This window comes from Molossus molossus, unplaced genomic scaffold, assembly GCF_014108415.1.
Source record: "Molossus molossus isolate mMolMol1 unplaced genomic scaffold, mMolMol1.p scaffold_m16_p_3, whole genome shotgun sequence".
Lineage (NCBI taxonomy): Eukaryota > Metazoa > Chordata > Mammalia > Chiroptera > Molossidae > Molossus > Molossus molossus.
This window is the reverse complement of record NW_023425366.1, coordinates 125,414,147-125,437,077: the sequence shown is the minus strand read 5'-3', so window position 1 is coordinate 125,437,077 and position 22,931 is coordinate 125,414,147. Positions and strand designations below refer to the sequence as shown.

Here is a 22,931-nt window from a genome sequence, read left to right as displayed (position 1 = left end):
ATCACCTGCAGCACTCGAAAGGGTCTATCAGCTTAATGGCCAATTACAAGGAATTGGGGGGGGGAGGGAAGATGAACAGGAAGTGAAGCCCCATGGTAAAAGATTATGGCTCTTCTCTTGTAGGAAAACATTTCACCTGCACCTGTAATCCACCTCAACCAACCAATTTTGAAAATACTGCCCTGGCCGGTTGGCTTAGCAGTTGGAGCATCAGCCCTCGGACGGAGGGGTCTCGGGTTCCATTCCAGGTCAAGGGCACATACTTGGGTTGCAGTTTTGATCCCCGACCCCAAGGGGTCATGCAGGAGGCAACCAACTGATGTATCTCTCTCACATAGACGTTTTTCTCTCCCCCTTCCTCCCTCCCTTCCACTCTATCTAAAAATCAACAGAAAAATATCCTCAGGTGAGGATTAACCAAAAAAGGAAAACACACAAAAAAAGGAAAGAAAACACAAAGAAGCTGGCAAAGTGTTTGTCTCTGCATGGCTGGCAGTACCCCTACTCACTGTGAAAGGCTAGAACCCCACTGATGATCATTGTGGAAGAAAATCAGGGGGTCCTGCATTTAAATATCCTTTGGCCCCTGCTATGGGGCCTGTCTGGGCTCCTAGAAACTGAGTGTTCACCCACTGTCAAATAAAAAATAAAACTAGACTTAGTAATGGGAGACTTTTGTTTGAAAGAATGATTCCAAGGACAGGGACCACTGCAATAGAGAGAAGACTGTGACCAAGGTCTGCAAGTATCTTCAGGCTTAGGCAACAAGATGTTTTTTTCATAGGGAGGAGAAAACAAGGCTACAAAGAACCGGGAAGTGGGGTGAAAAGGTAGCATGATGAGACAGTACCCTGAGGCCACCCTATTCTCAGGAGGGCTGGCTGCTGGCTCAGGCTAAGGATGATCCAAAGTTCAGGGGCTTGGAGAGAGAGAATTTAACCAAAGTTTTGTTAACAAGCATTCTGCTCCAATTGATTAGCAGGGACAAGCAGTTCATTGATGAAGTAAAGAATGGGAATTTGGAGCCTGTGATTGGCCTTTTCATAGGTAAACAAGGAGGCACCTATGACTTATGCAAGTCCCACAGGAAGGGTGATTCTTGGCAATAAGCTGTTTTCTGGAACACAAAAGGGTGAGGGGAATTCCTTTAACCTTCACTGTTTTCTAGGAGCACAAGCCTCAGGTAAAATTCAATGTTGTCACACCACTCAACTTGAGATGAAAACTATAATAGTTACCTATGATTTTAATATTTTTTAAGTGCTTTGAAAGTGCCAGGTGTGTAGTAAATGTATCATAAATATCTGTTCATCTCATTTACCTGTGCAATCCTTGAGAGCAGGGGTTGAGTTTATTTTTTCTTTGATGCTAGAATAGTAGCTACAATCCACTGATCTGTTGAGTTGGCCTCCAGCAAGCCTCAGTCTCCCTGTCTGTAAATAAGACATATTGCCTTCCACCTCATAGAGTTGTTGAGAGAATTAAACAACACTGAGAAGTCCAAGGGGCCCAGACAATACCTGACACATCCCTGGTGACCAATAACCAAGACGCTCCTTGACCTAATTCCAGTCAGCTCTTCTGTTTAGTTTTAGCAAGAATCCTGCTGGGTCAGTTTAGCAAAAATCCCCAACCTTGGTTTAGTATCAATTTCTTCATCCCTCAATCTTGATTCTTATCACCGTGGCCTTTCTGCATGAATGCTGTATAGCTAATTTGGTAGAATTCCTCGAACCCCTGATGTTTCCTCTTAATATTTCCATCCACTGACCCAGACCCTGCTCCTTGGTGACATTTTGTAAGATTGGGACAAATATGATGGCTGTGCAGCTAGCTGCCTAGTATAGGAAGCTGTCGTTGCACACGAACCGCAGGCAGGACCCAGGAGGAAGGAAAAACTGAAGAATTCTGTCCAGCGTCCGACTTCAGGCCTTTTCACCGGGGCGGGCGGCGGCAGCCACCCTCCTCCAGGCACTCCGTCAGACCAGACGAGTTGTGAGAGCCATACTTCTCACAACTCGGAGGAGAGACCCAAAGTGTACCGACCAAAAGGATCAAGTGTTCGCCCGTCCCCGGGCGACTGGACACGGTGAAAACGCAAGGAAGGTTAGCGGCAGTTCCTGGAGAAAGCGAAGCGGATTCTTACACGCAGAAGGGAGAACTGCGCAGGCGCTAAGAAATGTATCAAGAAAGGTCGGCCTCGCGCGTGCGCCTTGGAAGCCTCGCCGAAGAGGCGACAGAGCCAGCGCATGCGCTCTGAGAATGCCAGGTAGCGGGCTCTAGGTTCCTCCAGCGCCGCGAGGGGCAGGAGAGAGACCCTGCGCTTGGGTGGATTTCAGAATTTCGTTTTGCGCATGCGTTAAGCCAGGCTGTTCTGCGCTTGCGCAGTTCTTGCTGTGGCGTTCGTTCAATGTGAACGTACCTGTGTGATTTGTGTTTCTTTGACTCTCACGGCAGGTAGCTGCCAGCCCAGGAGTCGGCCTTTGTTTTCGGCCTGGAACTAGGCCGAACAGAAACGCTTGAGCCATAGGGTTCTGAATGGCTCGCCAGAAATGAAGCCCTGAGGAAGGCGCCGCGAAGGGAAAGGGTGTGAGGCCTGGGGGTGGAGGGTGGGTGTGGGCAAGCGCGGCGCCGGGAGCGAGCAGGTGGGGCCGGCGCCCTCGCCGCTGAAGGACGGGGCTTTCCCCCTCGGTAGGCGTTAACTCAGCATCAGTATCGCGGTGTGCCCCTCAGGGTGGAAAAATATGGTAAGTCGCCATGCTTAGGGGTAACTGTCCAGGAGGGAGAGAGGGCTGGGGCCACACCGACCAAGTGTCAGAACAGAGTTCGTCCACCCAGCCCTAGCAGAGCCAAACACTGGACACGAGGATCGAAGTGGAGAAATCCTGGCTGTTTTAGTGATGAATGGCGCCATCCTGGAGAACGGGTCTAATGCTCAAAAGCAGGAACTTGATGTAGGTTACAGATTATATAGGGCAAAATCACAGGACACTGTATGTGGGTTAGGGGTTCCGCTTGTGCTGGCTGCCGATTGGTAGGAGGTGAGGTGAGGGTAAGGAATCTTCAGGTCTTGAGGACAGCTCCGAGGTGTTTTCCGGGTTCCTCTGTTCAGGGCTCATGGGAAGTAGCCTGGAGGTCATTCCACCTTAGGGCTCAGAAACTGAAGTGTAACTTAGGTCAAGATGTTATGTTTATCCCGCCAGAGGTCCAGACCAGTGAGCGTTAGTCAGGTCCGGTCTACTGTCTGCTGCTGCCTGGGGAGAAGGGGGGGGGGACCTGGTTATCCAGGGGAAGGTCTAGGTCTCTAGGGTTATATATAAAGAGAGGGATAGGATTTCTAGAACTAGGATTTTAAACTAAATTTAGTCAAAGTCATAGGACCCTCGGTTTCAAAAGGTACCCTGTTCTAGCAAATTAAGCTTTCTGGAAGGTTTCATAGATCTCTCTAGAAAGCTCTCATTCTTGCTCTTTCTGTGGGATACTGCCATAATAAAATTGAAGAAATTACAAAACAATGTGGGCAGCCTTTTCCCAGAAAGCCAGGTATAGGCAGTATATCCTGAATGCCAGCGTGGAAGGCAGTCTCGAGACCCCGCTGCTCTGGGAATGGCTGTTCAGGTCAGCCTGAGGCTTCTGTGCGGCTCACGGAGCTGTTTCCTTAGGCTGATCAGGCACCCTCCGAGAATCATGATGAGAGTCGCCCAATTGGTGTAAAGACTGCTCTGAGAAATGCTTTAGATTTTTAAACATAATTTAAGAGAATTCTGGAATGACTGGCGGCTTCCTAGAAGGCTTTAGCTTACAAGCAGCAGGAACCCATTCAGGATGTTTACTAACACCAACCAAGGACTGGCCTATGTTGTGCACTCTGTCTGGATGGTGTTTATTGTGACCAATAAGAAGCTTTTTTATAAAGTTAACAGGAAGCTGATTAATAAAGCCAAGACAGCCCTGGCTGGTTTTGCTCAGTGGTTAGTGTCAGCCAAGGGTTGGGCATTTATTCTGGTCAAGGGCATGTACCTGGGTTGCAGAAGGCACTCAGATTAGTTCATACAGCCTTTATCTAACCACCTTTCCAAGATTATTGCTTTTGTGTTTTTTTATTTGTATTTTTGTTAATCCTCACCCAAGGATATTTTTTCCATTGATTTTTAGAGAGAGTGGGAGAGAGAGAGGAAAAAAACAATGTGCGAGAGGTACATGGATTGGTTGCCTCCTGCACAAACCCAACCAGGTCCAGGAATCGAACCTGCAGCCCAGGTACATACCCTTGACCAGGAATCGAAGCTGCCACCTTTCGGTTCATGGACCAATGCTCTAAACACTGGGCCACACCGGCCGGGGCCTAGATTATTGTTTTATATACCAACAAACAGGCCTTTATGTAAGAAGCCAAAACACAGGCCTCTGAGAAAAGCTAATGTATGCAACCTGTACCTGACCTTCCCCCGAAGGCTGTCATGTGGCCAATAAATGTGGAACTCTGGAAGGCTAGTGTAAAGCCAGGACCACTCGGGCTGCTTCTATGCCTTCACCCTCACCACCTTTTGAAAAAGCGTATGACCAATGATGTTGAGCTCTAAGAAATGGACATTTTAAGGGAAAAGACAAGATCACTCAGATTTTTACATATAGCTTATAATTAGGTTAACCATAGGTCTCAGTTTGCTTTGAATAACCCCAGTTTATGACTTGTCCAGTCATTAAATATATATAATCATCATTTTGAACAGTAAAACCTATTTACATGTTAACACTTATACCTAAGAACTGGCCATCCATCCATATATAATGCCCAAGCTAATGCCACCAAACGCACCAACTGTGAAGTTTTTCCCTTCTGAATAGGTTTTGTGTATTTCTAGATTTCTTCCTGAGAAGTTAAGATCTCATTTTTTCAGTAGCCTTAATTGAGTGCCTACTATGAGCCAGATTGCTTGTAGGCTCCAGGGAAATGTAGAGAAATGTTCTTGCCCTGGAAGAGCTCACAAGCAAGTATTAGACAGACATGTCATCAGGTATTTGTGGTACCTGTGACAACTGCTGTAAAAGAAGCTCCAGTGCTGTTGGAACACAAAACACTGTCCGAGTTTTGGCAGGCTTCACATAGGGGATCATTGAAGGTGGGCCTAAAGGTTGGATAGGTTTGCCAGAGAGGAGGGATGTTGGAGGTATTTCAGACAAGGACTGTATGTGTTCTCTGAACAAATGTTTATTCTATGCCCACTGCATGTCTGATATTGTGCCAGGCCCTGAAGATACCATGGCGATCCCAGACAGATGGGGGCTCTGCCCTCACAGAGTTAATGCCTAGCATCGTTGTTGAGGAATCATCGCAGATGAGAAGTGTGTTACAAAGGACAAGTGCAGGAAGCTGCAGGAACCTATAGGGGACCAATTTGTATGTGGTCTCCCTCTATATATGTTTTAAATCTCGGTTGACATTTTGGTCCTTGGATGTCATCACAGATCTAGCTCTCATCCCAGTTTTATTTTATAAAAAATAAAATTGTATGGATTCAAGTGTCCATCATGGTGTTTTGCTATAACTTATTTCTTCCTCCACCAGCACTCAGACTGAGCTGGCAGTGGGCCTGATGGCTGAAGACAGCGACCAGAATGCCCTGGCGGGAGCAGGTGCTCTCCAGGAGGCCCTCAGGGCACTTCTGCCCCGCACTAAAGAAGAGCTGAAGTTGGACCTCAGTGAGAACGTGGAGAGGAGTGTGGTGATGCTGCTGCAGCAGTCCGCCGACCTCTTCTATGGGGGCGAAAGGAGCGAGTGTCTGCAGACAAGCGAGGCAATCCTTGACTACTCCTGGGAGAAGCTCAATACCGGGGCGTGGCAGGATGTGGACAAAGACTGGCGCCGGGTTTATGCCTTTGGCTGCCTTCTGAAAGCCATGTGTCTTTGTGAAGAGCCTGGGGATGCCACTGTGGCCACAGCCCTAAGAGTCTGTGACATGGGCCTGCTGATGGGGGCAGCCATCTTTGAGGACATCCTCATCAAAGTCGCTGCTGTCCTCCAGATGCACCTTCTCCCTGGAAAAAGGCCTGCCCAAGGCCCGGCCCAGGAGCAGCCCTGCATAAAGGTATCATGGTGGGATTTTCACTGACCACACCTAACAATCCAACAGCCCCGTTGTCCTGGAATTAACAAGTCACCCTTCCCCTGAAGTAAGGCCTTGGCATGCTGACCTGTCTGGCTGAAAACATCAGCTTCATTGATTTAGAAATAGAACAGCTCCATCTGTTTTCTCAGTTTTTTCTTCATTGCTGCAGCAGCAGTGCCCTTTCAGGAGAGAGGGAGGGTGGCGGCTTTGGTGTCCCTGCAAGAACAGCTCAAAGGGAACATGTGGGTGAGAGCTGCAGCCAGCTAACCCATCTCTCAGCTTCTTGGTCAGCTTGTTGAAGTATCACCCACTTTTCTGGCTGCCTCTGTCTCTGCACTGCTGAGTCTGGGGGAGGTACCACAACTAGTTATCTTCTGGTCACGTGACTGACCAGTGTTGCCCCTTAGATCTTTGCACATGTCCCTACTGGTATTTACGCAGTTGGCAAAGGATAGTCTAAGACACTGAGCATGGTTTACTGAGGAGGCGTCAAACCCCATTACTGGCGCACACACCTCACTTACTATATCTCTGGGCAAGTCTGTTCACAAGGAGGAAACAGATCTATTAAAGAAGCGTGGGAAAATGTTTGACCTCATTTCTGGTTTTAAAAAAATGCAAAATCATCAGTCGTTTTTAGCTATGAAATTATCAGGGTTTTATACAGTATTCATATTGCCAAGGGTGACATGGAGCTAAGGACGTGGTGTATTCACTGACCTTGAAGAGTGCAGGGCAAACATGTAGAACAAGGGACAAACACCTGTCCCCTTTGACCCAGGGGGTGCAGTGCCCTTTCCCATCATAAGTCTCTCCCAAGGGCATATGGAAGTGGTTTCATGCCCAAGGTGGTGCTCGTGGTGTGGGCAGTGGATATAGCTAAGGGGCTGAGAGCTCAGGCTTTGGAGCCAGCCTGCCTGTTCTCAAGTTCCCATGCTGCCATGCCCTGCCTGTGAGTCAGGCAAGTGTCATAGCCCCTCCATGCCACTCTTGCTCAGCAGCTTTATTGAGCACCAGCGGTGGCACAGATGTGCCAGTCACTAGGTGATGGTGTAGAAAGGCCCAGACCCTGTCCTCCTGGTGCCGAGAGTCCAGTGAGGCTGTAAAAGGTCGGGAGAGGCCTCTGCAACGCGGGGTACGTGAACATGAAAGCTGTAGTCCGAGGGTTGTGCAGCGAAGAGAAGCAGCAGCCGTATGGCCTAGCACACTGCCTGCAGGTAAGGGTGTTAGCTGCCACTGCTGCGAATGTGGAGAACTGGTGTGGAGTCTGGCAGGGGCAGAGGATGCCAGCACATGCCAGGCAGTCATGCTGGGTACTTGACCCCTGAGAGCTTGTCTCCCAGTAGTTTAACAGATGAGGAAACTGAAGCTCAGAGCTGGTGACCTATCCAGGTCAGTCAGCTGGGAGATGGGTAAGTAAATGATGATGCAGCCAGTCCTGAGACATTGCAAGGACTGGTGGTAACAGGGAAACTGCTTTAGATAAATTAATTGGATGGAAGAGGCAGAGTTGCTTATTGATCATGAGTATTACTACCCGTGGATCAGGGATGCGTCTGGAAAAGGTGGGAGAGGTACTGGGGAATGAGGAAGAATGCTCTTATGTTAGATGGTGGAGTTTGAGACAGTAAGCTTTCCTCTATTGCAGAATTTCTATGAAAACAACATATTACTTTTATAATTGAACAAACATTTGAAATGACCTGGCAAAGAAAAAATATCTTGCTCCCATGAGAAGTAAACAGTAGCAGCAGCAGTAATAATGATAATAAATGTTCACTATCATTGTAATCAGTGACGCAGAAGCTCTCCTGCCATTGATGCAAATTCCTAGAGGAGTGCCTCAAATTTTCTTTCCTTGGTGGTTGCCATTTTCGTTTTGTTTTTATTTTAAACAGAAAGCCAGGAATGGCCATGTGTCGATTCCAGATATGAGGTCAGAGAAAGCAGTGCCCCGGCTTCACTGTCCGTCCCTCCAGCATTTCAGAAAGCATTACTTGATGCCACAGAAACCTGTGATCTTGGAAGGCGTGGCTGACCATTGGCCATGCATGAAGAAGTGGAGGTGGGTTGCTGCTGAGGCCCCGGAGGTTCTCCCTCCCATTTTAGCATTCCCAAAGACTTCCCGCACTCCTCCCCAGCCAGCCCCAAGTAACAGTCCCTAGACACATCACTGCCAGGCCCTGGGGTGGGTGGCCCAGGGTTAAACAAGAACTGACAGCCCTGGCCGGGTGGCTTGGCTGGTTGAAGCATTGTCCCGTGGGCCAGAAGGATGTGGGTTTGATTTCCAGTAGGCACATACCTAGGTTGCAAGTTCAATCTCTGATCAAGGCGTGTTTGGGAGGCAACCGAAGGATGTGTCTCTTTCACATCAACATATTTCTCTCTCTCTCTCTCTCTCCCCCTCTCTCTCTCCCTGTCCCCCCTCCCCCCTCCCCCCCTTCCCTTCCTTCCCCTTCTCTAAAGTCAATTTTTAAAAAAGGAAGAGAAAAGAAACAAAAACATCCTCAAGTGAGGATTAAGAAAAAAGAACCGACAGTCAGTGCCGTGGAGCGGCACCAGATCTAAGACTCAACCCCATCCCGCCTGTTTGCTCCGAGCCGTTTTAATGAAGGCTTCAGGGGCAGCCCAGGGTGAAGTCTGTTGTGCACGTTTGTGGGAACTTAGGAATTCTGTGCACTTTCTCAAGGCCCCTGAGTTTTCAGAGCAGAAATAAGAACCCCGGAGACAGCTTCATCCCCTTCTCCCGGGCTCCTATGGGCTCTTGTGTTAGCTGCCCCCTCACACCTGCTTCGAGCCCCGCCTCACACTCGGAGGCAGAGGAGCTGGAGAGCGGCTGTGATGCTGTAGCTGTGCCTCATCTTGGAAAGGAGGAGGGTCTCAAGCAGGCTCATCGAGTCAGCCTGTCTTAAGGTGGTATCTTTGTGGGGGAGTGGCTCCTGCTGAGACTGAGGAGGGGCTGTGACGGCAGAGCCAGCGTCCCAGCAAGCGTGCCACATGTGTTCCCCGCGTGCTGGGCACCAAGACAGGCCCTTCCACGTTTACTCTCTCTTGATCCTCCCTGGTTCCTATGGGACAGGAACAGCCATCACCACCATTTTTGCAGTGGTGAGCAGGGGCTCAGAGAGGTTAAGTAACTTGCTGAAGATCCCCAGGTCTATCACAGGCAGGGTCTGGAGTCAATGTCGAGCCACCGGAGTCGAGAACCCAGGCACTTCACTGTGCCTGCAGTGTTGACCATTTACTCAGCTGAGGACAAGGCGAACAAGGAGAAAGCTAGCAAGCGGCAGAACAGAGCCGCCAGCCAGACTGGCAAATGAGATGTGTTGGATCTGTCTGCAGAGCTACACAGCACAGAGTGGACAGGAGCCTCACTCTGGGCCTCGTCAGTGAAGGGGGGAGCAGCAGTCTCCACCTTAGGGGATGTTGTGATGATCAGAGGAGACCAGTGTGAAGCATGCTTAGAGTGCCCAGCAAGCACCAACAGTAGTAATGAAATGACGACGCATATTGTTCTAATAGCTTGGAGTATATCCAAGAAATTGCTGGCTGCCGAACTGTCCCGGTGGAGGTGGGCTCCAGGTACACAGACGAGGAATGGTCCCAGAGACTCATGACGGTCAATGAGTTCATCAGCAAATACATCCTGAATGAGGTATGTCATTTTGACTCCTTTCTCCTAATACTTACAAGGGGGAGAACACGTCACATTCGGGCAAATAACCTCTGTGTGCTGCGCTGGAAGGTTCTAGAGTAGTCAGTCAGGAGGACAGGTGGCAGGTAGCCAGGTGGACGTGATATGAGGGACTCACTTCAAAAACTTTTTTGTTGCCCATTTCACTGGTTTTAAGTCTATTCTAAGATTGTGCAACCATCACTACTATATAATTCCAGAACATTTTCATCACCCTAAAAGAAACCTCAAACTAAGTAACAGTCACTCCCCATTCCCTTTCTCCCATTCCCAGGCAATCACTCATCTGCTTAGTGTTCCCATAGATTTGCCAGTTCTGGATGTTTCCTGTAAATGGGGTCGCACAGCATGTGGCCTGCCGTGTCTGGTTTCCGTCCCCGAGCAGCGTGTTTTCCAGGTTCACCCGCGCTGTGGCGTGTATCGGCATTGTGCTTCCTTTTCATGGCTGGATAATGTCCACTATATGCGGGACCACGTTTGGTTTATCCATGCATCAGCTGAGGGCCACTCGAGGTGTGCGCACGTTTGGCTAGTATGAAAAAGGCTGCTGTGGCCCTCGCCGGGTGGCTCAGGTGATTGAAGCCATCGTCCCATACACCGAAAAGGTGGTGTGTTCAGTTCCCCATCAAGGCACATACCTAGGTTGTGGGTTCGATCCCTGGTAGAGACACATACAGGAGGCAACTGATAGGTGTTTCTCTCTCACCTCTCTCTCTGTCTCTCTCTTTCTCACTCTTTTCTCCCTCTCCCCCTCTTCCTCTTTCTAAATATCAGTAAAAACATATTCTCAGGTGAGGATCAGAAAAAGGAAAAAGCTGCTGTGAACATGCACGCACAGGTTCCATGTGGACATGTGTCTCCGCGTCCTTTAGACATATACTAAGTGGGACCACAGGTAACTAACTCCAGGTGGCAGCTCTGTGTCTGACCTTGCGAGGAGCTTCCATAGTGTTTTCCAGAGCAGCTGCACCGTTTTATCATTTCAGATTCTTAGCAGTGGGGCTGGGGCGCCTCCTCTCCTGACACCGGGGAGCAGAGAATGCGATTGCCTGCCTGAGTGCCTGAACCACCCCCATTGGCTGGAACGAGGGAAGCCTGTGGGTGGGGGCACAGACCCTTCAGCGGGGATGCCCACCCAGCAAGGGCCTTCGCGAGGTGTGGGAAGTGAGCAGCGGCGCTTTGCAGCTCTTCCCTGCACCTCGCAGCTCTTCCCCTGCACCTCGCAGCCCAGGCCACACTGTAGAGCTGGGACCAGGTGTGGTCATTGTTGCAGTCAGCGGGTCCGGGTCAGTGACTGGGGGCTAGCAGTTTACTCTCTTGGCCTTCTCAGCATTGTGACTGAGCTCCTGAGGGAGCACCCTAGTACCCTTCCTGACGCCTTCTCTTGCCCTCCTACATTTCCAGCCTCCTCCACAGGCACTCCATGCGGTTCAGTGGGCTGTGGGCTCCGCCATCATTGCTCACAGACACCTTTCCAGTCCTCCTCTCCTGCATTCCCCCCCTACTCCCATCCCTGCTCAGCGCACTGTCACCTGGAGTCCTGGCAGAGGGAGCCGCGGACTGCAGACGCATGGTGTTGCCATGTCCACCTCTGCTTGTGGGCACACACCCAGAGGCCCGTGCTGTCTCCCTCTGCTGGGAAGACCCTGGTTGCTAGAGCTAAGAGGCGGAACCAGAGGGCGAGCAGGCAGGATGTACACTTTGGATTCAGGCAGAACAGCACTCGATCCAGCACTGGCCCTGGCTGGCTGTGTGTCCTTGGCTGGTTACTTAACCTCTTGGATCGTCAGTGCCCTGACTTCTGGTTAGCTGGGGCTGGTTGGGGTTAGTCACGGGTCAGCACGTGTCACAGGGTTGCTGCGAGGGTGATGCGTGAAGCTTGAAGCACAGCGTGCACAGCACTCATTCCCGCCGGCACAGTTCGTCCCGCGCCAGGGTGTCTGCAAGGGCAGAGGTCATGTTGGATCTGGCTCTGCCTGACGCTCAGCACAGGGTCTGCATTTTATAAACTCTCAATGTTCGTCGGAAGGAAGAGGGAATGAAGGAGAGGGATGGAAAGAGATTTTCGAGGAATCCTGGAGGAACCTTCTTTACTTCAGCACCAGTGCAGCCGCAGAGCCGGCAGACCGAAGCTGACCCCACCCTGGCGTGGGGAGAAGGGGCAGGCACCCCTTCCGCTCTGCCCCCATCAATCCTCACCTGGGCTACAGGCACCTGCGAGCAGCCCTCGCGCGAAGCCCAGTGTGACAAGCCCTCACCTCTTCACACAGTGATGGTCTCCAAAGGCGTGGGAAACGGGCGCTCACGTTAATTGCTGGAAAGAGGACAAATCACTTAACGTGGGGAAAATAACCTGGCAGAAGTTATGACAATTATAATGCACATACTCCTTGACTCTTATTCTACTTCTGGATGTATGTGAATATAAAGACTAGAATATGAGGCTGTTTATTGAAACCCTAGCAAAACAACCCAAGTGGTTGAAACAACCAATGTCCACCAATAGGGGAGAGGTGAGTTAATGACGAGTATCTGTCTATTAAATGTGAACCCATCACAGGAGTGAGTCAGACTCTTTTGTATCAACTTAAAGAGAGATTTGTGATGTATCATTAAATGAAAAATGCAGATTTCAAAGTAATACATATAGTATGATTGCATTTTTTTTTTAAATTGTCATGTGAGTACAGCCCCTTCATTTTTTCCCCAAGAGGATATTAAATCGTTTATTGATTATACGTGATAATGGATGACACATAAGCTTCATTTTTATCTGTAATTTTATCTGGTACCATAATTCAATTTAGACATATTACATTGGATGTGTCAACAATCATTAATAACCAGATAAACTCCACGACTCAGTTTGGGTGACCCTTTTAATGGTGAACTCCAGGTCACAACCCACTAACTGTCAGTTCAGCCACACCAGGGTTTCTGAGGACATTGGCTTGTGTGCCCCAGCAGACTGTCAATAAGTTTCAGATGGAACTTGGCATCACCCTGAAGGAATTCTGACTTCACACTGTTGGGCTAATTTACCAAGATGGCTTCAGAGCAGACTAACTTTACACAGCACAGTTAATAAAAGACACATTTATTCAGCGTCATGTCAGACTAGTCCATCTAGCAATCAGCAGCATGGGTGAAAAAATCTACATTAAAACCCTGTGTCCGAATGCTTTACAGTTTCCACAGAACAGAAACTAAAATGACCTGTTGTGCGATAGTCACCGATACAGCCTCGAGTGCTTGCCCGTCCACGCGGGTGCTGTCTAATGTCGTCTTTGTCGCAGGGAGGCGCTGCACCAGAGCTGGGCTGAGCTCCAATCCGGTGTAACCTGTGGCTTCCCTGTCACCCCTCGGCTCGCCTGTCCTGCTGAGCTCTGTTCCCTGGCAGTAGTCAGAGCTGCCACAGCTGCTGCTGCTGGCACCGCCACAGCCATCTTGGCTTCGTGGTTGGCAAAGTATTGGCCTCCACCACCATGGGCCAGAGCTTCTGCCTCCAAAGTCCCCTCCTTCCGCGGGTCCACAGCCTGAAGATGAGTGTTGTAATTGCTGAAATCCTCGTAGCTTCTGCCGTGTCCAGAGTTGCTTCTACCGTTACCAGATCCGTTGTAGCCGTCCCCACAGCCACCCTCCCCACCACCATGGCTCCACCACAGCCACTGCGACCACAGCCAAAGCTGTCATTTCGCCCAAACCACCTTCGAAGTTTCCAGAGCCACTTCGACCTCCTCGGATGAGGACTAGCCACCTCTTGCGTAGGCTCTCCTTTCCATTCAGTGTGGTGTGTGAATGACAGTCGTGTCTACAGAGCCGTGGCCATCAAAAGTTAAAGGGCAAAGCCTCTCTTCCTGCCGCTGCCTGTCAGTCAAGATGTCAGTCACTTCAGATTTCCCTTACGGTTTAAAGGAGCCTCACATGATGTCCTCCAGTGTCTCCAATGCCACCGACAAGTCTTTTCACAGTGAAGTGGGCACCAGGTCTTTGAGCATCTTCTCTTGAGACAGCCCTCTCTGGTTCACACACTTCCATCCACCTCGTGTGGCCCTGCTTTCGTGGCTGTGTCCACGTCCTCCACGGTGGCATCGTGACAACCCAGAGCCTCTGAGCGCTTGGTGTCTGATCTCTCGTCACCACACAGTCTGCAAGTGTCCCCATTGCTCAGCGTGGCTCCCCAGACTGTCATCAGTTTGAAAGCTCCAGCCTCTGACAAAGAGCCTCACAGCTGTTCAGGCCCTTGGGGGACTGTGACTCGGACAAGCCCCCTGCGGGAGGGGAGGCCCAACGGTGCACCCTGGGGGCGTCCGCCGGCAGGAAGAGCCTCTAACACCCATATCTGCCCCAATTTTTTAAATGGGTTTTAGAGAGAGGAAGGGAGAGAGAAGCATCAGCTTGATGTTCCACTTATTTGCATTCATTGGTTGATTTTGTGTGTGCCCTGACCAGGGATTGAACCTGCAACCTTGACATATGGGGAGGTCTGCCCTTCGTTTTTCCTTTGAGGAAACAGCCCTGGGCAGCCTCTGTGGCCAAGGCAGCAGCAGGTCTGTAGTCCCCCTGTCAGCCAGTCCTGCTCAGGAGGGAGCTGGTCACATCAGCCGCTGGTCGGAGGAGGGGGACAGCAGGGCAGAGAGGAGGGGCCTCCAGGTGGCTGTGGGGGGCGGGGGCAGGAGCATGTGGCTACTGAGAGCAGCTAAGTAGTAGGAGCACCTGGGGGGCGTCCATCACCACTGACGGGCTCTCCGTGTTGCCTCTGGTTTTTCTCCCATGGACTAGCCGAAGGACGTCGGGTACCTGGCCCAGCACCAGCTCTTTGACCAGGTAAGTCTGAGACCAGCCCCTGTGGCCTTCACTCTCTCAGTCCCCTGCTGCCTTCCTGGGCTCTGTCCCCAGAAGCAGCGAAGAGTAGCAGCCTCACGTGCCGCCCAGCGGTGCCCTCCCTGCAGCGAGCAGGTGGCGCCCTTGCAGGGAGCAGGTAAGGCCACAGGCCTGGAGGCGGGCGTGCTGAGCCCAGGGCCCTAGGACTGGGAGTGGGGGTCGAGTCTGCAGCACCAGGTTGCTGCCTTCCCTGTGACAGGTCTCCGGGCAGGTCCTGGAACCGCTCTTACCACATCTCCGACGTCTCCCAGCTAGGCCGTCTCCATCCCTGGGCCTGTGTGCTCCTAGCAGAGACGGGGTGTGATTTTCTGGGTCCCCAGCCTGGCGGGCCGGATTAAAGGCTTTGAGGACTGGAAGAGGAAGGGGCCCGGGCTGCGGCCGAGAGGAGGGCTCCTGGAGGCTGGGGACGGGACACTCCCAGCGCGGGGATGGGCCGGTGTGCTGGGTGCGTGGACGAGCCTGGGAGGGCTGGTTTGTCCAGAACTGCAGAGCGAGGAGGGGGCAGAGGGAGGCTGGGGCTAACCTGGGAGGCCCTGGAATGCAGGGCCAAGTCTCGGATTATCGGGAAGACGGTGAGGAGCCCTGTGAGGTTTTAGCAGGAGGTTCCTAGTAAGAGGTGGTATTTCCAAAAGAACCCAGCAAGACAGCCAGGGTACTTGTGAGGCACAGTGACCGGGGTGAGGAGAGAGACAAAGTGCAGGGAGCAGATATGCTGCTTTCGCTCTTTCTCTGTCACAAGTCAGCCCATGCGTAGACCGGAGTGTGGCCCTGGTGGCCCTGGGAGCTTTCGGCAGCGCAGCCTCCGCCCCGGGGCCCTGGGACGGGCTCAAGGTGACAAGGGCTCCACATCTGCGGAGCGCGGAGCTGGAGCCCGCGAAGCGGCCATGGGACTGAGGAGACCGGGGTGCGTGACTGGAGAACGCTCTTGGCTGAGCTGAGGACAGGAAGGCTGCCACAGAAGGTCCACAGTGATCCGCTGTGGGTGCTGAGTGGTTCTTTCCTCCTCATTCTGCAGTTTCCAAATCACCTAGAACGAGGATGGATGCTCATCGCAATGAGAAAAAAGTAGACTTCGTTTTTAAGTGGAACAAAGCGAGAACAAAGGGAAGTGCGGTAGCACTCGGGTCGCCTTCCACCTTCCCAAAGTCGTCTAGTTGGGACCTGGAGCGGTCAGAGGAGGGCTCATCCTGGGAAGTGACTGGACATTCTATCCAGCCCCTTCCTCGTCCCCCTCACTTCCGCACCCAGTGCGTGGGGTGTGGCCGGGCCAGTCCCCGGGCACGAGGGGAGTGGATTCTTTGGAGGCCCCTGCGCACCGAGCACTGGGCTCAGCCCTGGGTGCAGGGCTGAAGAAGTCAGAGTCACTCCCCTCCCCCAGTGGATCTGAAACCAACACATCAGGTGGCGATGAGTGCCCCAAAGTCACCATGAGGCAGCCCTGCAGAAGAAGGCAGGCGGAGAGGGCTCTATGGATAGGGTGGTCAGAGAAGGTGTCTCGAGAAGGTAGCGTTTGAACAGCTCCCCGAAAGATACGCAGTGGCGGCTCGGAGAGCCACAGGGCCTCGGAGAGCCACGGGGGCTCGGAGAGCCACGGGGGCTAGGAGAGCCACAGGAGCCCGGAGAGCCACGGGGGCTAGGAGAGCCACAGGAGCCCGGAGAGCCACGGGGGCTCGGAGAGCCACGGGGCCTGGGAGAGCCACGGGCCTGGGAGAGCCACGGGGGCCTAGGAGAGCCACGGGAGCTAGGAGAGCCACGGGGCCTAGGAGAGCCACGGGGCGAGCTTTCGCCTGCGAGGGGCAGGAGCTCAGCGCTGCTGGAGCCGAGGGCATGAGGGGAGCAGCAGGCCAGGTCTGAGGGTCCATGGGGCTGGGTGAGGGAGGACGTTTCCGAATGGGATGGGGAACTGGAGGGTGGTGTTTCCAGCGTCCCTGGCCACTTCCTGGAGGTGAGGCCAGCATGGCAGATGTGCTGGCAGGGGGACCTTCAGGAGGCCGTGGCAGCCATCTGCCATGTGACCAGAACGAGAGGAGGCCGTTTTCGGAGAAGGCAAAATTTGTGGTTATTCTGAAGACAGTTTGGCTGTTGTAGGGCGACCGGAGTCTTTACCTAGGGTCCCCCGAGGTGCTTCTACCTCTGCTGTCAGAGCGCCTCAGGGGAAGGCTGAGCAGCTGGCCTGGGGCAGCGTGCGGGGCGGGGCTGGCAGGCCTCTGCACTGCTTTCTGGGCCTTCTCTGCCCACTTGAAGCTCAGTGGCCCCCACTCAAAACCTCTTGCTCCCAAATCTCTTTTTTTTCTTTGGCTGCTTTATTTTTTTTATCCTCACCCAAGGACATTTTTTCATTCTTTTGTTCAGATAGAGTGGGAGGGAGAGAGAGAGAGAAACATCAATGTGAAAGGGACACATCGAGTGGCTGCCACGCACACGGCCCAAGCCGGGGACAAACTGCAACCGAGGTACGTGCCCTTAGCGGGAACCGAACCCGGGTCTCTCTGGACTACAGGCTGACGCTCCAACCGCTGAGCCAAACCAGCCAGGGCACTCCCAAATCTCTCACTGACTTTCCTCCCAGAGACCCCATGTTTTAGAATATTTTGGCTACTACACTGGGCCTATTTTAATTACAAGTCATACTGTAGGAGCGGTTCTTCTGTTGGGGTCTCTGAATCCTTGGCTGGTGCCCTGATAACATCAACCAACCACCTTCCGGAAATCCTGCTCCGTGGCATTCCACAGGCCGCGTGGGGGGAGCCCTGGGGAGGTGGTGGGCGGGTCCCGGAGCCTTTTGGAGTCTTCCACGCAGCAGTGTTCTACTTCTACACGGCTGTTTGAGGCAGACTCAGCACAGAACAGCACTGTCTGGGTCAGGGCCACCTGCAGAACCTTCCAGCTGCTTTTAGTGGTCAGCACTCTCTTAACCAGCAGCCTGCACTCGCAGCAGCTGCTACTGAAGGAATGGCCAGTCACCCTGCAGGTACCCTCAGACAGGGCTGCTTACTCTGAAAGTGCCTGAGTGAAGTAGCAGAGGTGGTTCCCCTGGCAACAGTTTCATACCTCACAAGCTTGAAGATGCCCCTGGGTTCAGAGATGTCCCATCAGGCGCTGGAGGCTGGCTCTGCTGGGTTTAGCAGCACTGAGTGCCTTCTGGAGGTCGGGTCTGGAAGTGCGTTCATTGAGGGTGAGAGGTGTCTTCACTGTGAGCCACTGGCTGGTTCTTCCCAGATGAGGCCAGGACCCGGCATCATCCGCCCTGCCCTGAACTCCAGGATTGCCTGCTGTGCTGGAAGTGGCCTGGGGCTTGGGAAATTAAAGAGAAACTGAAAACTGGTCCCTAAAAGAATCACTGTGTTAAAGCCATAAAGGTAAATCTGGTTGTAAGCATAAAACGGGCTGAACTTGAAGTGAAAATGTCCTAGAGGTGTCTTCCTCATTGCACTGAGCACAGACTTGGGCCGGCCGGCCTGCCCGGCTCCGCAGACGGTTTCTGTGCCCAGCCTGTTCCTGCTGGATCGGAAACATGCTTGATAGCCCCTGGGCTTTTAAAAGGAAGAAGCCAAGAATCCGCGCCTTGGTGTTAGGTGTGCTCTTGGTTCATCCTTTCAGAGAAAGGTGCCAGAATAACTCTCTGCCCAGAAGAGGGTGTGGGCGCAGGGAGCAGGTGGGGTGAGGAACACTGCAGGGGCGCGAGCTTGCAGTCCCAGAGCAGGCCCTGCCCAGCGGCCTCCCCACAGGAGCGCGGTGGGAGCCCCTCCTTCGGGTGCCAGCGAGAGGACTGTGCACGCACCTTGCTCTCCGCCTCTGCCACACCCTCACCACCACTGGCTGCCCTCACTGCTTCTGTCTCAGCTAATGTGACTAGTGGGAAATGAGGACATTTCATTTGGGTTTGTTTGCCAATGGGACTGAACCTTGCCCTTACACTGTACCTGATTCATTTTTATGTATTATTAGGTTTTGTCCTGTGCATTGGGATTATTATTTTGTATGAACTGTGTACTTTAACCCTTATTTACCGCATTTAGTTCAAGTAGGATTCCTAGTCTGTTGGTCTTTATAATTTACTTACTTAGCATCTGCCGGCTGTCATTGCTTTGCCAGGAGTAAATTTGGGAAATCTTCCCCTCCAAAGATTTTATATTTTATTTTTTTATAAAAACTTTATTGTTGAATGTATTACAGATGTCCCCCCCTTTTTCTCCCCTTGACCCCCTCCTCCTGGCTCCCGCACCCCTCCTGCCTTCCCCACACTGTTGTCTGAGTGCACTGGTCACACATAGTCGTCCTCATTTATTGTGGTTTATCCAGACTCTAGCGAGTGGTTGCACCTGACGTTGAAGGATCCTGGGGTGCTCGAATGCACAGGCCTACAGTCCATATGTACAGTATTTTTAATTTTAATTGAAATACAGGGTGTATAATTGACTCACACAACCGAGCGCGCGCTGTATCATTTTCACTGTCTCCATCAACTTTTTAATGAATATATTTGAAAAAATCGCGATAGAGTGAAGCTGCGAAAGTCGAAGCGCAAAGTGGCAGGGACAACTGGATATTCATATAAGTTCTTCGGTTTATCTCTTCCTGACCCCCTCCCCATTTTCCCTTGAGGTTCATCAGTCTAACAACAAATTTGTACTTCTTAATCCCTTCACCTTTTCACCCATCCTTACAACCCCAAAATTGAGTTTTAGTCCTGGCCAGTTCGGCTCAGCGGTTCGAGTGTTGTCCCACAGACCAAAGGCTCACAGGTTTAATTCCTGGTCAAGTGCATGTACCTGGGTTGCAGGTTCAATCCTCGGCCCTGGATGGGGTTCATACAAGAGGCAGCCAGTGGATGTGTCTGTCTCACATCGATGTTCCCCTCTCTCTCTCTCTCCCCCCTCCCTCTTCCTCCCCCCTCCCCTCCCTTTCACTCTCTAAAAATCAATGGGAAAAGATCCTCAGGTGAGGATTAACAAAAAATAATTCCTATATGGCAAAATGTGGGCGTGGCCGTGTCAGTACACGAGAGGACAGTGTATTTGGCCCTCTGTCAGCTAGGCATTTATTTGACTTCTGGGCTGGTGTGTCCCACAGGCTGGTCTCAACCTTCCATGTCTGCTCTGACACCCACAGATCCCAGAGCTGAAGCAAGACATCAGCATCCCTGATTACTGTTGCCTGGGCGACGGGGAGGAAGAGGAGATCACCATCAACGCCTGGTTTGGGCCTCCAGGCACCGTGTCCCCCCTTCATCAGGATCCCCAGCAGAACTTCCTGGCCCAGGTGGGAGTCACTCCAGGCCCCAGCCTTCTCCCCTCCTGGCCAGCCCTGGCCCACCACATGCACCCCCTTTACACAGCAGAGAGACGGACCACTGACAGGCTGTGGGCACAAGCAGACGGCAGCGGTACCCGGCCTGGGCCGTGTCGGCTCTTCTCAGTGTGCCTCCTGACGACGGGCTCATCCGCGGGCCCCAGCACCTCGCTCCCACGGAGCAGGGCCAGCGCCGCCCCAGGCCCTCGGACGGACGCAGCGAGCACCTCATGGCTGCCTCTCCCCTCCTGCCCCCGTCTGGCTTGGCCGGCTTCTCCCCACCAAAACCCTCTCTGCAAAAAGGAGCAGCTCCGCAGCCCCGGATGGTTTCCCTGAGACCCAGAAGAGGGCACAGGGAGGGCAGCCTGCAAGCGCCTGAGTGTCTCCTAAGCAGAGAGGAGACCGTGCTCCCAGGCGGCTGGCCGTGAGCTCTGCACCCGTGTCCTCTGTAGGGGGGCGAGAGCCACCCGTCGCGGTGAGGGTCGGAGCTGGCCCGTGTAAAGCACTGGGACGGCGGCTGTCACAGCAAGGCTGAGCCGTTGGCCACAGTGACCAGCTTACTGGTTCAGAGATCTGGAGGGAAACATGGCCTGGGCACACGGGGCTGGCTGGCTGGGGCGGGGCAGTGTGTAGACAGGCACAGAGGCAGGGGGGTGCGGGTTCAAGGACCTGCAGTCAGTGCGGGGCAGCAGCGGGAGGCAGGTCAGCAGCCGACTGACCGGCCGCTCTCTTCCAGGTGCTCGGGAGGAAATATATCCGGCTGTACCACCCCCAGGAGTCAGAGGCTCTGTACCCTCATGGCACACACCTGCTTCACAACACAAGCCAGGTGGGACCCGGTGTGGTGCCGCAGCCCCTCCTCACCCCACCCTGTCTCTGCAGACGAGGCATGTGACTTTTTGCTTTGTTCAGGTTGACGTGGAGAATCCCGACTTGGAGAGGTTCCCCAAGTTTGCCGAGGCCCCGTTCCTGTCCTGCGTCCTGTCCCCTGGAGAGCTCCTGTTCATCCCGGTGAAACACTGGCATTACGTGCGGGCCCTGGACCTGAGCTTCTCCGTCAGCTTCTGGTGGTCATAGCCAGGGCAGGACGTGGGCCTGCTCTGGGCCCCCTGCTGCTGGGCCCTGCAGCCTTCACGGGGGCCCAGCTCCAGCACGGGGCCGGCAGAGGTGCGCCCGGGCCAGGCCGGCCAGAGCCCAGAGGCCATTCCAGGCCCCACTGCGAGTCGAGGACACCGTGAGGCCTGAAGTGTTTGGGAAACGGGCAGGCAGTGTGTGCCCTGGCGGAGCCTGGGCTCTGAGGTTGGCTGCCTGGGTCTAAACCCTGCCCCACTGCTTAACTGCTGTGTGATTTGGGGCACGTGTGTCCCCACCTGTAAAATGGAGCACTGGTCCTCCTCACAGAGGGTCTGAGGTGCAGCGTGGGCAGAGCCCTGATGCTCCGCCAGCAGTAGCTGTGGATAATCTTTTCTTACTCCTCGCCCAGGAACATACTTGGCAAGAGGGAGAGACATCGTGTGAGAGGGAACATCAGTCAGTTGCCTTCCACATGTGCCCCGACCAGGAACTGAAATGGCAACGTTGCCGTGCGTAGGATGGCGCTCAGCCAACAGCCACACGAGCCAGGCCAGCTGTCGCTAACCTCAATAGCCATTATGTTTGTCGTGATGGGGCCTCTCCAGACACCTCTGGGCAGACTTGGAGCCTGCGGGCTCTGGAGAGAGGTGGGCATGAGCTAGAGCTCAGACCTCTGCTGGGCAGTGGGAAGTCTGGGATGTTTCTGTTTGTTTCTTTTTCTTTTTTTGTTGATTTTAGGGAGAGGAAGGGGGAGAGACATCGATGTGTCATTCATGCATTCATTGATTGATTCTTGAATGTCCCAACCGGGGAGCGACCCCGCAATCTCGGCGTCTCAGGACGGTGCTCCAGCCGAGCCAGTTTCTGCGCTGCCCTTGCTGAGTGTGACCTGCCTTCACAGAGCGCACGGGTCTTCTCAGCTTGACACGTCACCTGCGCACCCTCCCAGGCTGTTCCCAACGCCAGAAAGAGCCCTGGCCAGCTCCTGGAAGCCCTCCTGCCCCTGCCGGCCCCGCCCTCCCAGGTCACTCTGCTCTGGGGGAGCCCAGACACCAGGCTTCTATTTGTTTCTTTTGTATAAAGCATGTGGGTTGGTTTGTATAAAATGTGGTTTGTTGTTGGTCTTTGGTCATTAAGACTTTCCCCAGCCCTGTGGCTGAAGACAGGCCGGCCAATCCAGCCACTGACACCAGAAGCGTCCAGGGCCTGCTTGCGGAGACGCTCTCCCGTTGGTGACGTTTGTGCAGTATGGTCTGGACTTGATATGTGTCACACACTGACCGTGAGGTACACAGCGGTCTGTTCCAGACCAGTCACGAAAGAACCTTTCATAAACCTTAAAAACAATACAATACTCAAGAATATGTAGTTAAAACAAAGGTACCAACGAAATGTTAACAACATGTTTAAAACTCAGTGTTGAGGGGGTAAGATGTCCTGCTGGCGATTTCGCTCGCCAGCGTCTCAGCAGAAACCCGGCCTCACGTGGCAGCGACGCCTGCACTCGGAGCCCGTGGCATCCTTCGCAGTAGCAGGTGCTGAGGAAACACTCCGTTGTTTTCCTTTTCACTACCGAGGCTCCTGGACTACTGACACTGGTCACCAGACTGCGGGGTGGGGGCGCACCAAGCAGTTGTGCAACACGAGCTGGGTGTCCTATCGTGTACTTCAGTTCTGACACTGTCTCCCTGTAGTGTGTCAGATCCGAGCGTAAGGGCTCAGTCCCACAGGACTGTGGTGGGGTCCTGCACGTTGACAGTAGTCTCGGTGCTGGAGGCTGGTGGGCCATGAGAGGCGGTCCCAGGAGGGGAAGATGGAGCAGGGACGTCAAGGCCCGAGGGGAGTGTAAAAGGACGCAGAAGGCAGCTCAGTGCGTC

At 53.1% G+C, this 22,931-nt stretch overlaps 1 protein-coding gene across 2 annotated transcripts; it reads left to right on the top strand.

Moving 5' to 3' along the window:
- The first annotated feature begins 2,636 nt into the window (after positions 1-2,636).
- KDM8 (lysine demethylase 8) lies at positions 2,637-22,106 on the top strand. Of its 2 annotated transcripts, XM_036280694.1 has the most exons (8): positions 2,637-2,747; positions 5,570-6,089; positions 8,009-8,175; positions 9,633-9,765; positions 14,587-14,631; positions 19,801-19,950; positions 20,717-20,809; positions 20,893-22,106. In XM_036280694.1, the coding sequence occupies exons 2-8, from the start codon at positions 5,598-5,600 to the stop codon at positions 21,055-21,057; spliced, it is 1,245 nt and encodes a 414-aa protein (XP_036136587.1). In that variant the 5' UTR covers positions 2,637-2,747; positions 5,570-5,597; the 3' UTR covers positions 21,058-22,106. The 2 variants fall into 2 exon arrangements, with proteins under 2 accessions (XP_036136587.1, XP_036136588.1); XM_036280695.1 differs by lacking the exon at positions 14,587-14,631.
- Positions 22,107-22,931: the final 825 nt, after the last annotated feature.